This window comes from Myotis yumanensis, unplaced genomic scaffold (assembly GCF_028538775.1).
Source record: "Myotis yumanensis isolate MYYU_CA2020_CCGP unplaced genomic scaffold, mMyoYum1.0.hap1 SCAF_6, whole genome shotgun sequence".
NCBI classification, from domain to species: domain Eukaryota; kingdom Metazoa; phylum Chordata; class Mammalia; order Chiroptera; family Vespertilionidae; genus Myotis; species Myotis yumanensis.
In genome coordinates, this window is record NW_027223757.1 from 89870458 (window position 1) to 89886659 (window position 16202).

At 44.3% G+C, this 16202-nt stretch overlaps 1 protein-coding gene across 3 annotated transcripts in view; it reads right to left on the reverse strand.

Moving 5' to 3' along the window:
* The window catches only part of RNF8 (ring finger protein 8), a 39892-nt gene that overhangs the window by 14892 nt on the left and 8798 nt on the right, over positions 1 to 16202 (reverse strand). For 2 of the 3 annotated variants that reach the window (XM_070418661.1, XM_070418658.1), the window contains exons 2-5: positions 14481 to 14609; positions 5750 to 6490; positions 3238 to 3300; positions 689 to 778 (exon numbers count right to left, since the gene is read on the reverse strand). In XM_070418661.1, coding sequence (XP_070274762.1) covers positions 689 to 778; positions 3238 to 3300; positions 5750 to 6490; positions 14481 to 14609 — 1023 coding nt within the window. The remainder of the gene's footprint in view (positions 1 to 688; positions 779 to 3237; positions 3301 to 5749; positions 6491 to 14480; positions 14610 to 16202) is intronic. The other variant, XM_070418659.1, reaches the window with a different exon arrangement.

Below are 16202 nucleotides of genomic sequence, written 5' to 3' on the forward strand. Positions count from 1 at the left end.
TGTTTCTAACTCTCTATCTCTCTCCCTTCCTCTCTGTAAAAAATCAATAAAATATATTTAAAAAAAAAGAAAATAAAAGAAAATTGGGATATTTTATGTGAACATTTGGATTTCCCTCTTGTGTGGAAAACTCAGATCTGACAACACTGGGCTCGCATTTCTGGATGGCAACAACTGGCTGCAGCAGAGCTGCTCTTAGGGGGGCGGTGGGGGCAAAGGATCCTTTCCCGTGCGCCTCGTCCTCACAGACACTACTCACTTCCATTACCAGTCTGACCTCGGTGGGCACTTGAGTTAATAACACCTAACTTACGAGTTCTACTGATTTGATGTGGGAAATAATTACATAAATGCATGAGGACAAACTCCTTTTAACTTTGACTACAGCACCCCTTAGCCTGTGTCAGTGGGACACACCGAGGGAGCATCTACCCTAGACGATGGATTAGACTGCAGCAAGTGTGTCTTATCCGTAGCATTTCACTTCTGAATGAGGAAAGGAAACAGATGTTGTCTTACAGGCAGACCCTTCTATAGGCCTGAGTAATTTTATAGATTATTTCCCCTGAGGCTGGGAAAAGCCACATACTCTCTTCTCTCACCATTCACCATAGCAACCCTTGCACGGTTGAAAATGCTGAGTTGCATGTACTAACCAAATTCTAAACCTTCATCTTCTTTCTAGTACCTTGGTCTGCTCCAATTCTTTGTTCTTGGCTTGAATGATTGCTTCAAAGTCCTTCTTGCTGCGGTTTAGCTCTTCCATTAGAGCCTGATGCTGCAGAAACATAGCAGACACACACTCAAGACGAGCTCCACTGCATCCCTCCTTTTAGCCACACACACCTGCCCACCCCCCCATCCCCCCCTCCGTTCCACCTGGTCAGTGGCATTAGTTCAAGGGATCAATGGACTGGCAATTTCAAATTAATGCCTTTGTTCCTTCAGGACACTTACCTGCTGCTTTTTGGGGGGAAGGGAGCAAACAGGGAGGGAGGCCATGAAACCTATTAATCCCTTTGGAAATAGCCCAGCCTCTGAGGCTGTCCAGATCAACTGAGCAACTGCCTTGCAGGGAGTCTGATTCTGCAGGTGTTGCTGGGGACCCAGAATGTGCGTTTTTTATAAAAGCCGCCCAAGTGATTCTAAAAACCAACGCTCAAGAACTAATAAGTAACGCTGAGGCTACCCGGCACTGGGAGAGTGGGCTTTAAAGAAATAATCAGGGAGAAATGGGATTCGGGGATTTCATTTTCATTGAAATAAAAAAGGCCTTTACCCTACTTACTCTACATATCACACACTACTCCCACACAAGACAGTCCTGCCTAAACCCTGCCCGCATTTTCTGGAACCCAGCGTGCCCAAGAGCTAACAGCTTGCTCACGGGGACTAACTGCCTGGATGAGTGCCAAGAGGTTCCACTTCCATGAAACCTAATTTCTGAACGCCCTGTGCTTAACTGTAGCTTACACTTTAAATCGTTCCTCACAGCCTTTTTAAAAAGAAGGTGGAGTGCCGAAACCGGTTTGGCTCAGTGGATAGAGCGTCGGCCTGCGGACTGAAGGGTCCCAGGTTCGGTTCCGGTCAAGGGCATGTACCTGGGTTGCGGGCACATCCCCAGTAGGAGATGTGCAGGAGGCGGCTGATCGATGTTTCTCTCTCATCAATGTTTCTAACTCTCTATCTCTCTCCCTTCCTCTCTGTAAAAAAATCAATAAAATATATTAAAAAAAAATTATCTGAAAAAGAAGGTGGAGTAAAGGCAAGTATTTCTAAAAAGATGTTACTCAAGAAACTTTAAAATGTGTGATCTCCTGAGAAAAGCAGTTACCTCAGAAGGCCTGGGTATTCATTCATTTTGACCACTAATTAGATGTGCTGTAACTCTCTCATCTACAAAATGGGAAAACCGGTACCTCTCCCATATCGGTGTTAATAATAAAACAACAGGTAAGAAAGCATTCAGAAAAGTTGTAAACTTTATGTAAATCCAGTTGTTATAATGATCTGGTAAATGAAAAAGAACAGTTTCAGAAGAACCAACATGTTTCAGTTGAGAGAGAGCTATGTCCCCAGGCATGCTGGCGCAGACCCATGACCTAGAAGTATCCCATTTGAGGCTAATGAGTGGGGACTGGGCCAGCACCTCATGCTGAATGACAGTGTTTTCCTCTCTGTCTCAGGAGAGGGTGAGGAGTTGTGGGTGTGGAGTATGCAGTGATCCCTCAGGGATTTCCAAGCAGCAGAACCTTATTCTTTTCCAGTCAATTTCAAAACAGTATCTGAATATTAATTTAATAATGCTCTACATGGGAAGCATGCCTACCCTCTCACCCTAGAAAATAAACAAACTTAGAAAATAAAATTCCAAACAAATTGAATTTTCACCTAGTTCTTCCCAAAGCTGTTTGTGCATCTCTCAAGGAATCAAGGCAGGCACCTCCCAAGCTTTTAATAGCATGTGACTGTTAGCACTGCAAGAAGGTTGGAGGTAGGTGTGCAATAAAAGAGCTGTAAGGATCAATTATCCTAAACAAACTCTAATGCGATCACTCACTTTTCTCAAGGAGACGAACCATCCACTAACCCGACTAAACTTGCATCAAACTACTCATTTTAACACATAAAGGATAGAAGACAAAGCAGGTTTTAAAGATGCAAAAAAAATTTATAAAAATAAGCAGATGAGAAAAGTAGTCAAGTTAAATAAAATAAATTACAAGCTATCTTTTAGGAGAATTTGGCTCCTGTGAGCCCTGCCTTTTCAGTAAATCAGTATGTTTTGCTGACTGTTAAACTGCACATTCTCGACCTGACCTAAAATGCTTAATTGGAACATTCTCGAATGGGTTCTGGACAGCTTCAGCTTGGGATCCGTGACAGAATGGAGGCCTTGCAGGCCTTGGTGGTGGCTAAGGCATGGCTCACGATTCCCCTCTGCTGCCCTCACCTTCCTGGAGGTGCAGCACTTCCCCCAGAGCCTCCTAACGGAACTACAGGCTCCATTCCGTCTTCACCAGAGCAGCTTCTGCTCAGATGAAGATGAGTTTCCATGCTGAGGTCTGGCATGTCTGTGAGGCTCCAGTCTCCGACCTGACAGTGTGAGCAGCTGTCACCTGCTCTACCTAGACTGCAGGTGCTGCAGGGTGTGCGCTAAGCAGCAGAGGCAGCCAGTGGCCATGCGAAGCCTGGCTGCCCCCACTCCACAGCCCACAATGGCAAGAGCTAAGTTACCTCCTGCAGAGCCTGGGCCAGCTGTTGCTTCAGGTCCTCTTCTCCTTGCTCTTTCTCCAAACCCTGCAAAACCAAAAACCAAATGGAAGGTTTCCCGGCAGAGAGGGAAACAAGCAACAAAATCCAGCAACAAGCAGAGCAGACCAGCTAGCATGAGCATCTGGAAGCAACAGGGGGCAGGAAGCAGGTGGAAAATTTCCCATTTTACTCAAGCTGTTGGCAGCAAGGAATCTAAGAAGAGTTAACTGCTTAAATACTGCTCGCCTCAGGACTGTCACTTGTAAGCCACCACTCAGGCTGTTCTGGAGAAAATACTCTGGATTAATTTCCCACAAATGTGGTGACTCCCCAAAGGATGTTAACTGAAAGGTTCTGAGTTGCCAACTCTCTAAGCACCATCCCCAGGCCGGCACTCATAGGTTCCTCCCTTTGATTCTGGGCACCTCCATCTCTCACACTGAGTCTCTGCCACTTCCAGCCTTGAACGGCTCCTCCTCCCTTGCCTGAACTTAGGCTGTATTTCCTCCATCACCCCCTGGACAGGGTGCCCTCCACATCATCATTACCCTATGACCAGCACATTCCACAGAACCTCTGGGCCATTCCCTCCTTAAAGAATTATCTATCCATCTAATATGCCAACTTGAAATTATTCTCTAATTTAAATATACTGACTTAAAACTGTTTTAAATATTTTATAGGTATGACACATTTATTAAGCATCTTTATAACCACTTGAACCCAAGCAGAGTACCAGGCAACATGGGTGCTTAAAAAAAAAACCAAAACATCGGTGTGAAGCAGGAAGGGTTAAATAAACTTCTGAACAAGTAGTTGGGTAGAATAAATCCCTAGGGCTTGTGACAAAGGGAAATCCAACCCAATAAATAAAGGACTAGATACTATGAGCCATTTATATGTGAGCTTCTCATACCTTGAGAAAATTTCTTAACCAGTCCTTTTCGTCTTTCTTTACCATTTTGGTGTGGAAAAAGACTTTACAGCTATTCCTTCAAACATGCCCAGAGCAGCCACGAATATTAACAGTCACTCTCATTCCTGAACACATTAGCCCTTAAAGAGAGTTCTGCTGCAGGAATGGTGGCATATAGCACATATCTATATATATAAAGGCTAAGCGACTGGAACGACCAGTCGCTATGACATGCACTGTGGCCAGCCAACCCGCCCAATGGGGGAGGGGCCAGCTGGCCAACCTCCCCCGGCCCGCCCCCCCCCCCCCCCCCGGCCGGCCCTGCCCCCAATCGGCCCCCCACACCCTGATTGGGGTGGGGCCAGTCGGTCAACCTCCTGCAGCCCCTCCTACCAGCCACCCCCACCCCGATGGGGGCGGGGCTGGCCAGCCAACCTCCTGCAGCTCCTTCCCACGGGGTGGTCCCAATTGGGGCAGGCCGGCTGGACCCTATCCGTGCACGAATTCGTGCACCGGGCCTCTAATGTAGAGATAAACCTCCCTCTGTCAATTTCAAGAACTTAGTCCAGGCTGCAAAAGGGAAGCAAAAAGGTACACATAGCAGTGTGTCCCCTGGAAAGACATAGTTAATCCATGGCCTCAGCTAATCTACCAGTTCCAGGGGACAAGAGATTAGAATGAAACTGATAAATTGTTCAGAAATAAGAGAACACTGCTGGTTGTTCCTTGCCCTGAACAAAGTAAACACAAGACAAAAGCATATTCACAGCAATCCTCACTGGTCTGTCTTAGTTCTAGTCAACAGTGGGGAATTCTTGACATTTAACATTACCTGAGCAAGAAGGTGGGAATAAACCTGTGGAACTGATTTTTGAGCAAGGACCAGCTCTAGCCTAGAAGCCTTTTGCAACAGCTTGTCATCTCAGAAAATGACTCGGGGATGACACATTTGGCCTTATCTTGACACAGCTGAGAGAGTCTTTATTTTACCTTCTTGCTAAAGGCACTGTGGAAGGTGGCTTATCACTCAACCCAACAACTGCATCATGGTGGACCTGTTTCCTCCCATGCTGGCTGCTCAGGATGGAGAGAAAGCATTTTTTGCCTCCCACTTCCTAGGTTCGGTACAGAGCTAACAAGCTAACAGGTACATCAGGGGCAGAGTAACCAGCTGGCCTATACCTGCCTTGGGACTGACTTGGCTTTGATCACAGATCAAAAAAATCCCAAAACTCATGAGGACAACTATTGGTTTAAATGGAGAGGACTGTGGTTTTGTGGCACCTTGACCTTCATCCAATCCCCTGAATTTACCTCAGTTCTGAAATGCCTCATTTTTACATCCCGAGATCAGTTACAACCTGGGGCTGGCTCTGCTAGTCACCTTACCCCATCTTGGCACCCAGCTCTGGTTCTTGACCTGGTCATCATACTGAAGCCTTAGCTCTCTTACCTCCAAGTTTTCTGTTCCCATTCCATCTCCTGTCCCTGGCGCTCAGCATTAGGTCCCTGATCCAGAGGCTCACAAAGGCCTGCCCACCCTGAGAGGCACTCTTGCCCTTCCCTCCTGTGTGGTACCTGGAGATACTGCTGCTCTTCCTCGAAAGTCTTCTCTAGCTGCTCCACTCTGGCCTCCTGCTGGGCCTGCTCTGCACAAAGCTGCGACTGTAAATCCTGCAGTTCCTGCTCCATTTGCACAATATTCTTTGAGTCCCCTTTTTGGGTCTGCTTTTTCTCATTCAGAACAGCTACTTGCTTTTCCTGCATCTGTGTTTTGAGCTTCAGAATCCTAGACATGGTCACCTTGAACAACTCTAAGCGGCTCTGAGATACTGACAGGTTTGAGGCTTTCCGCTTGTGATGATGCAGCGCCAGGACTTTGGTGGGGCCAGAGAAAACATGAGCCCCTGAGACATTCTCACTTGGCTCAAGAGAAGTCACCTGAGGTTCCCAATGTTCAGAGGGTCCACTGGCCAGTTCACCTTTCCCACGTGACCTCAGTGGCTGACCAGGTTCACTAGACACTTTATTCATTTTGAATTTCAAGTGTGAGGGGCCTTCAGCTTCAGGACCCTCTAATTCATCCAAACTACATTTCCTTTTAGTTCTCAAGCCCTTGTTTTTCCCCAATATCTGATCATTCTTTGGGGCAAGATATGGACACATCTTCTCCCAGTCTTCTTCAGTAACTTCATATTCATACTCTGCACTCTCCTTATTTTCCAGAGGCACCCCAAGCTGAACTCGGTCTCCCGTGTGGAGAGAATAGACCTCTAAAGGCTCTAGACGTACTCTGTTCAGCCAAACGCCATTCAGACTCTGGGAAAAGGGAAAGAAAGACAAAATAAGCTTCACGATTTTCCTCCTCTTAATGGAATGTCTCCCCTGCTGCTACAAAACCTTCAGCCTTTTCAGAAGGAAAACCCTTGAGAACAAATAGAAAAGAAAGGTTCATAAACCACCGTCCTTAGAAACAGCATTCTTCACACAGCACTCTGGCTTTTTACCTGTATTTCACATTCATGCCTCCATAGAGAATGGCCTGTGTAACAGGCGGGAATCCCCTTAATACCGGTGGATGAATTACTCAAATAAATGCAGTAGCATTGAAAGAAACGGAAATGTAATAGCTCCTATTGACCCAGGACTGAAAAATCGGCTATTAGTAAAGAAAGTGGCATCTAATGATAAAGCTCAAAAGGAAAGTCTTGACCAGGAAAGCCCAGCAAGCGCCGTCTCTGCATGTGCCCCCTGAACACACTGGTGAGTGAGCAGAGCACTTTCCAGGACACATAAATAAAAAAAAGTGCCAACACTTGTCCTGGGGTCAAACTGCAGGTGAGATCTGACCCACTTAATAGCATGAGAGGTCCAGGGGCATAGTGGTGAAGAGCTGGAGCTCTGGACTCAGACAGATTTGGGCTCTTAACCTACTGGGCTTATCAGCTGCATGGCCTTTGGCAATTTACTTCAACAGTTTTGTCTGTAATATAGGACTGGTATAGTACCTACCTTATATGATTCCTGTGAGGAATAAATGAGAAAATACATGTAAAACATTTAGCACAGGGACTCACATATAAATGCTTTATGGTTATAACTAAATCAGAGTTCAGAGTTAAGAGCATGGACCCTGGAGTCAGAATGCCTAAGTTTGTGATCTGGCTCCATCACTTAACAACTGTTGTACTTGGGCAAGTTTCTTAACCTCTCTAAGCCTCAGTTTCTACCATCTATACAACAGAAAATAATAATAGTCTCTCCCTCATGGTGTTTGTGTGGATTTAATGAGATAACATATGTAATATACTTAGAAAAGTGTCTGGCACATGGTAAGCATTATATAAGTGCTCTCTACTATTACTATGATCTGGCTTGATTTATCAGCAATCACTTCAATTCTATGCTCAGCATCTTGCAAGGTAAATATACGGAGTGCAAAATTGGAAGACATGAAAATGTTTAGCAGCTGATAGTAGAAAGCAAAACACAAGGGCACATAAAAGCACAGCCTATAAATGCAATGGGATATTATGTGAAGCTGGGTTAGCTAAGAGATGCCTAATGGGAATGAAGAATTTAGAGTTTAAAGAAACAAGTGGGCACTTTAACCCATATCAAGGACTTAACTTTGGGGGACAGGCCAGAGATGAAGCTCACAGCTGAATGGGTACTAAGATTTATGTTTGTGTTGGTAACTACAGCTACCTACTTTTAGCTACAACAACTACCTGTTTAACCCAAATATGAGAGGTGGGGGCTTGACCACAAGGTACAGAAGATGAAAGGCAATAGAGATCGGATCTCAGCTCTGTTCTGGTATTAGGTCCTTATTTCTGGCTTTATATCATTTGGCTCAAGCAGAAAGGGGGAGAGAAAGCAGAGCATAGTTATAGATACATATATACAGAAAGACCGGCTTTCACCCACTGCCTTGGGTCTAACCTGGCTTATCTGGCTAACCTTCTCCCAACCTTTCTATTCATATTCAGCCTGAGAAACTCTGAATGAGGACTGATGAGTTCTGCTGACAACACATGAGAAATAACACAGGAGAGGGATGGAGGTAGAAGAATTTATTTTAAAAGCTTTATATCAGGAGGGTGGGAGTGGCTGGGGAGAGGTCAATGGGGGAAAAAGGAGACATATGTAATACTTTCAACAATAAATAATTTAAATTTAAAAAGTTTTATAATAAAATAGATTATACTTAGGAAAAAGGTTTCAGGAAAAGTAGTGTGACACAGAAGGCTACCTAATGTCAAGGTATAGACATTTAAGAAAAACCTCAAAGGCAAAGATAAGATTAAATAAAGAATGAAGGTCACAGAAGCAGCCCCAAACTAGAGAGAACAGGGAGTCCCTAAAAAGCTGGGGAAAACTTTCAAGACATATTGCAGCCTCCCACTGGATCCTCGGCATTAAGTTGCCTCCTTCAGAGCTCTCACATTTCCCCATCACATTTTATCCTCAGATCCTTCTATGTTTACCCATTCATCACTTCCTGGTGACACCTAGTGGTATAATTGGGACCACAGCCCTGAGTCAGGTCTGTTCACAAGGTGACTATAGAAAAGGATGAAAATACCATGGCTATATAAGAATAATCAATACTGCCCAGAATATAATCTCAAATACAATGGTTTAAATAAAATAACTCTGTTCAAGCCTTTCTTTCTTTTTTTATAAATATATTTCTTTATCGATCTAAGAGGAAGGGAGAGGGAGGAAGAGATAGAAACATCAATGATGAGAGAGAATCATTGATCGGCTTCCCTCTGCATGGCCCCCACAGGGGACCAAGCCCACAACCCGGGCATGTGCCCTTGGCCGGAATCAAACCCGAGACCTTTCAGTCCGCAGGCCGACGCTCTATCCACTGAGCCAAACCGGCTAGGGCCAAGCCTTTCTTAATGTAGGTTTTCATAATCACCAGTTTGAACAATGTCAGTAGCAGCAAAGTGATAACAACAACAAAAGCCTGCCTAATGTCTCTTTGCCATCAGTGGGAAAAGGTGGGATAGCACACACCCCTATACAATAATCACTTCACCTGATGCTCAACCTCTGCCCAGCGTTTTTAGTCAGTTGTTGGAGAATGAAACCCAAAGTCAAAAGGCACTGTTCTCTTGGAGTTTTCCAGATGATTTATGTAGCTCAGTGATTCTCAACCCTGACTATTCAGTGAAATCACCTGGAAATGTTTGAAACAAATAGCAATACCTGAGTCTCACCCTCAGACTAGGCTAGAACCAGGCATCAGGTTTATATACAAATACATATAGTCTATAATTGGGTCAAGTCATAATGCCCCTTTCCAGGCGACCCCTCCCCAACTCCTATTCAACTACTCATCTGTTTTCTGCCCTACCTTTTCCAGAATGTTGTATAAATGGAATCACACTGTATGTATCCTTTTTGAGTTTGGCTTCTTTCACTTAGCACAATGACTTTGAGACTTGCCAATGTTGTTGCATTAACAATAGTTGGGTATTTTTTATTGCTGACTAGTATTCCAGACATGGGTGTACAAGTTTGTTTATCCATTCCCTAGTTGTTTTCCCCGTTTTTGATAATTAAACAAAGCTACTACAAACACTCACACACATCACACACAAGTTTCTTTGAGAACATTAAGTTTTCATTAATTTAGGGTAAATACCAAGAAACAGAATCACTGGTAAGTGTATGTTTAGCTGCAGGAAACTGCCAGACTATTTTTCAAAGTGACAGTACCATTTTGTATTCACACATGCAATGCTTTCGATTCCATGTTCACCAGCACTTGGTATTGTTTTATTTCAGCAATTCTAATTGGTACATATCCGTCAATATTTCTAATGCTTCACTGAAACATAACAAACAACCATAAAAGTGCACAAAATAAGAAATGTACAACTAGATGACTAACCACAATGTGAACATCTCAGTGTAACTACCACAAAGTTACCCTAACCCACATTTATCAGCATCCCAGAATCCTCCTTTTGCCTTCTCTAGTCACTAAGTCTCCTCCTACCCCCATCAGGTGACTACTAGACTGGCGTAACATCACACATTAATTTTGCTGGTTTTGACATTAAATAAATGCCATTACATAATATATATTCTTTGGTGTCTGTCTTCTTTCACTCCATTCTATGTCTGTAAGATTTACCTGTGTTGTTGGATATAGTAGCAGTTCATTCACATTCATTACAGTATAGTGTTTCATTGTAAGAATATTCCATAGTTTATTTCTCCATTATGCTGTCGATGGACATTTGGGCTATTTGCCTGTTCCCTGTGACTAAATATACTGTCATAGGGTATATATAAGTGGAACTTTAATAAATAATGCCAAATAATTTTCCAAAATAGTTGTACCAACTTACACTTCTACCCAGACAACTTTTGCTCCACACCCTGATCATGAATGAGGCTGAACAACTTTTTTTTTTTACAGAGGAAGGGGGAGGGATAGAGAGTTAGAAACATCGATGAGAGAGAAACATCGATCAGTTGCCTCTTGCACACCCCCTACTGGGGATGTGCCCACAAACAAGGAACATGCCCTTGACCGGAATCGAACCTGGGACCCTACACTTCGCAGGCCGATGCTCTATTCACTGAGCCAAACTGGTTAGGGCGAGGCTCAACAACTTTTGATCGATGTTGAACATTTGGATACAATATTTTGTTAAGTGCCTGGCTCCTGTTCATTTAAAAAACTGGGTTATCTTTCTTTTTCTTAACGATTTGGAGTCTTGTAAATATCCAATTATAAGTCCTTCATCAGTGTAGCAAATATCTTCCACTCTGAGCTTGATCAGGGAAATGCAAATTAAAACCAGGATGGACTAGCACTACACACCCACCAGAGTGGCTAAAATTAATACTGAATGTGCCAGGTATTGATTGGCAAGGGTGTGGAGCAAAAGTTGTCTGGGTAGAAGTGTAAGTTGGTACAACTATTTTGGAAAATTATTTGGCATTATTTATTAAAGTTCCACTTATATATACCCTGTGAAAGTATATTTAGTCACAGGGAACAGGGAAATAGCCCAAATGTTCAAGGAACATTAAAATCAGTCAGCTGGTGGCTTCCCAACCCCTCAAAATCTGCTATCCCATCAATGGAACTCATCTGTGTGGTACATAATCAAGGAAAGCAGCAGCAGACAACTATCTCTATAATACTGTATCCTTCACTTATGACTGCTCTTTTTATGGTTTCTATGTCCTTTTTTTATGTTGTTGAAGTTCTCTTTAAGTTCCTCTACTCTTCCCCTAAGTTCACTGAGCATCCCTATAACCAGTGTTTTGAACTCTGCATCTAAGAGCTTGCTTGTCTCCATTTTGTTTAGTACTTTTTCTGGAGTTCTGTTCTGTTTTTTTCACTTGGAACAAATTTTGTTTCCTCATTTTGGCAGTCACCCTGTGTTTGTTTCTATGAATTAGGTAGAGGTGCTATGTCTCCCAGGCTTGGTAGAGAGGCCTAATGTAGTAAGTGTCCTATAGGAACCAGTGGTACAGCTTCCCTGTTCACACAAGCTGGGCACTCCAGGTGCACCCGTGTGGGCTGTGTACATCCTCCTGTTGTAGTTAAGCCTTGATTGCTGTTGGCACATCAATGAGAGGGATTTACCTCCAGGCTGATTGACTGCAAGGACTGGCTGTGACCACCACTACGGGTCAGCTGTGCAGAGGCCTATCCTTCAGAGCAGGACTTACTTCAGCAGGGCTCTGGTGCTCACTGAGTCCACCCCTTGAGTATGCTGTTGTGGAGGTACTTTGAGGTGATCTGAGGTTGTCCACTGGGGCTTCCTGGGAGGTGCAGGCCACGGTCAGGGGCCAACCAGCATGAGCTACAGAGATCTTCAGATGGCTGCTACTTGTGTTGGGCTTGGAGGTGCCCAGGAGAGGTCAAGCTATGAACATAAGCATGAGCCAAGACAGGTCATTTGTACAGAAAAGCCATTGGAAAGAGCTTGGGTGGTGGGGCAGGGTCTCAGGGAATCACAGGATGGGGAAGACGGGAAGCAGTGACAGCGAGCTGATGGAGACTCAGCTATAGCTCTGTTGGGGTAGAGCGCAGAAAAGGAACAAAGGCCTCTGCCAGCACTTCTGTCTGGGAGAAAGCTGCCCTTCCAGCTCTTGCCCTGATGACAGTTCAGTTCCTCCCTGTATGTCCCTGGTGCCTTTCAAGCTGCTGCCCCAGCACTGGAGCTCAGAGCGAGTGAGTCTGAGTAAATTCATGCACAGTCCCTTTAAGCGGAGCTGCCTGGGACTCCAGCAACCTCCAAGTCACTTAGTCACAATGCCTGCTGGTTTTTACAGCCAGAAGTTGTAGGGACTTCTCTTCCTGGTACTGGAATCCTGGACTAAGGGCATGGTATGGGGGTGGGACCCCTTACTCCTCAGGGGAGACTTCTGCGGCTGAGATACCCCTCATGATTTTTATCTACCACACACAGGTATGGGACCAGCCAGTCCCACAGTTGGATGTGGCTTTTTCTATCTTTAGTTGTAGGACTCTCATTCAGCTAGATTTCAGGTAGTTCTGAATGATGGTTGTTCTGTAGTTTAGTTGTAATTTTGATGTGGTTGTGGAAGGATATAGGTACTGTGCCTACTTACGTACCACCTTAACAGGAAACCCTCCTATCTGTATATATAAAAGGCTAATATGCAAAGTGTCCCCTCGGGAGTTCGACCGGGAGCTCAATTGCTCGCTATGATGTGCGCTTACCACCAGGGGGCGGCACGGAACATGGTGGGCAACCAGCGGCGGTGGCAGGGCACTGAGGGAGTGAGGGAAGGAGGAGGCGAGGAGGTGGGGAGGCAGGGACCTGATCGGCCCTGATTGCCGGCCAGGCCTAGGGATCCTACCCATGCACAAATTTCATGCACCAGGCCTCTAGTCCTTTTATAATAAACTGGTAAATATAAATAAATGTTTCTGTGAGTCGCTCTAGCTAATTAATTGAATCCATAGGGGAAGGAGGTCTTCGGAACCTCTGATTTATAGCCAGTTGGTCAGAAGTACAAGTAACAACCTGGACTTGCAACTGGTATCTGAAGTCCAAGGAAGGGGTCCTTGGAACCTCCAATCTATATCTAGCTGATCAGAAGCTGGGCTCTCAATTGGAATCCAAAGTGGAGGATGTCTTGTAGAGCCGAGCCCTTTACCTGTGGGATCTGATGCCATCCTCAGGTAGATCGTGTCAGAATTGTAGGACATCCAGCTGGTGTCCCCAGCATTGCTTGATGGTGTGGGGATAATCCTCTCCACATGTAAGAATTCATTTCAGAGCCATTTAATTCATCTAATTTTTGTTAATCCTCACCCAGGAATTCTTTCCCATTAATTTTTAAAGAGTGGAAGGGAGGGGGAGAGACAGAGAGAGAGAGACATCGATGTGAGAGAGACACGTCAATTGGTTGCCTCCTGCAAGTGCCCAACCAGACCCAGGAATCGAACTGCAACTGATACATGCCCTTGACCAGAATCGAACTTGGGACCCTTCAGTCCATAGGACGATGCTTTAATTCACTGAGCCAAACCAGCTAGGGATTCAGAACCATTTTAATATGCTTCCTTCTAACAGTTATCTTTAAAATCCTTCTAACCAGAGGAGTGTAAAATGGTCTAAAGATATTTTATACTTCTTAATCCTTACTGTCTACATTGAAATTTCTCTCACCTCATAGTCTTTACTTTCACTGTATTCCTAAGTGCTTATGTATCTGTATTTTAGGTATTTCTAATTTTTGAGCTTTATACATACTTCACCTCCCTTAGAATTCACGCCTTTCAAAAATTTAAAGCAGAAAAACCCTTTATTCAAAGGAAATCTTCCTCAGAACACTAATGCATAAAACAGGTTTAAAAAGGAGGGAGACAGTTTGCTCTGATGGAAAGGTGTGGGGAGATGAAGGAGCTGGGTGTAGTAAGCTCAGCTCTGCCTTCCTCCCCATGCCCTGAATACAGGTACACTCCAGAATCTTCACTAGATTCCCTTCAAGTGACAAAGGGCCAATTCCCTCAATAACTTCGTCTAGTTTCTGGAGCAAACCTACTGCCGAAATTCAGGTGTTCCTTTCAGAGTAACTAACTTCAAGTCCTTAAAAATTACTTTGACATAATCTAATCTCTGGTAGCATATAGAAGTGGTTGTCTCTGGGGAAGACAACTGAGTGGTTAGGGGAGATAATATATTTTTGTATCTTTAAATTTTATACCATGTATTACCTGTACAAAAAAAAAAAGCAATTTAAAAATGAACAAAAAGCCAATGAAAGTCAGGCATCTATGGATTCCTGTTACCTTGTTGTCCATAATTGTCCACTGGCCCTCCGTGTTCTGCTTCAAAACACAGTGGTTTCGGGAAATCATCAGAGGGCAGAGTTTTGATACCAGTTGGTATGTGACACCAAATCCTCGGCCTAAAGTCACCTAGGAAGACAACAACAATATAAGAGACACCATCAGCTACTGTGCTGAAAAGGGAGGTCCTTTTGACAATCTTGTCGACCAGTGGTGCACACATGTCTGACGTGAAACCAGACTCCCATGAAACCCACACAGCTCATCAGCCATCCTCCTTCAGCTGCCATGGGAGCCACCAGGTAGAAAAAGACAAGATGCTGTGACAAGAAGAGACAGCTGAATGCATTTACTCATGGAATGTCAGGGTTGGTAGGGCTCTGAAAAGTCATAAGATGGAGAAATTCTTTCTATACACCCTCATCAACTAGTCTTAAACACTGCCAAGAACTACAGCCTCTAAACAAGACAGTCTGTCCAATTTCTTAAGGGCTCAGACTTGGCATCTTTCTCATTATAAATTCCATCCATTGGCCCTGGCTCTGCCATGGGCACTATCAGAAAATCTCCAATTCCCCTCCCACATGACAGCTACAGTGCCTGTCAAGTCTTTTCTTCTGTTGGCCCTATGTTACCAGTTACTTCAACCTAACTCTCATGGTGTAGGTTTGAGTCTCTTTGCTATCTTAATGGTATATTTTTATTCCTGGATGCCATAAGAAAAATAAACTTAATTTCTATTACACAGTTGAATTCAAGTATCACTTTTCAAGTTCTAAATATCATCACTGGATAAACTGCATCAGCTTTCATAGCAGATCTATCACACAATGTACCCTCAGGCTTAGGAATGATTAAATTTCTTGGTCTGACCCTCCCCCAAGAATTACATGTGAAGTCACATCTCTTCTGTCCTATACTTGACTAGTTGGTAAATCTGGATTCACGTGAAGGACCTTACATTGATTCCTATTAAACTTCATCTTGTTAGTTCAACCTATCACAGAAGCTTGTCAAGACCTTTATGAATTTTTAATCTGCCATCTGATAAACTCAATATTCCTCTCACCAAACGAATATGATGCCTATGTACTGTCATTCAAGACACAGATAGAAGAGAGAGAACCAAGATGGTGGCATAGGTAAACATCTGTACTTGCTGCCTCCCACAAGCATATCAAAATTACAACTAAAATACAGAACAACTATCATCCAGAACTGCGGGAAAGCTGGCTGAGTGGAAGTACTACATATAGAGAATTACTGGTAAAGAAGAAAGCGCATTGAGACTGGTAGGAGGTTCGGAGGCAAGGAGGCGCTGACAGGCTGGCACCCAGTGTGCCGCTTTTTTAATCGGGAGGGAGATACAAGCTCCAGCTAGCTCTGAGCTCCAGTGCCAGGCGAGACTTTGGGGGACCCAGACACATACGGGGAGAAACTGGACTGTCTGGCATCGGGGCAGGAATGCAGGGGCAGCTTTCTTCCAGACAGAGGTGCTCACAACGGTCATTGTTCCTGAGCTGAGACCTCCCCGGTGCAGGGCTGACTGGCAGCCATTGCTGTTAGCCCTGACCCATCCAATTTACAACCCTACCAAAGCTGTGCGCAGAGGCTTTTGCATATGAATGCCTGGTCCTTTCTCAGCCTAAAACCTGTCAAACTATGTCTGGGTCAGGGAGCCCCAAAGCTTCCAAAAGAAGGCCCAAGGCCCGGCAGCAGCAG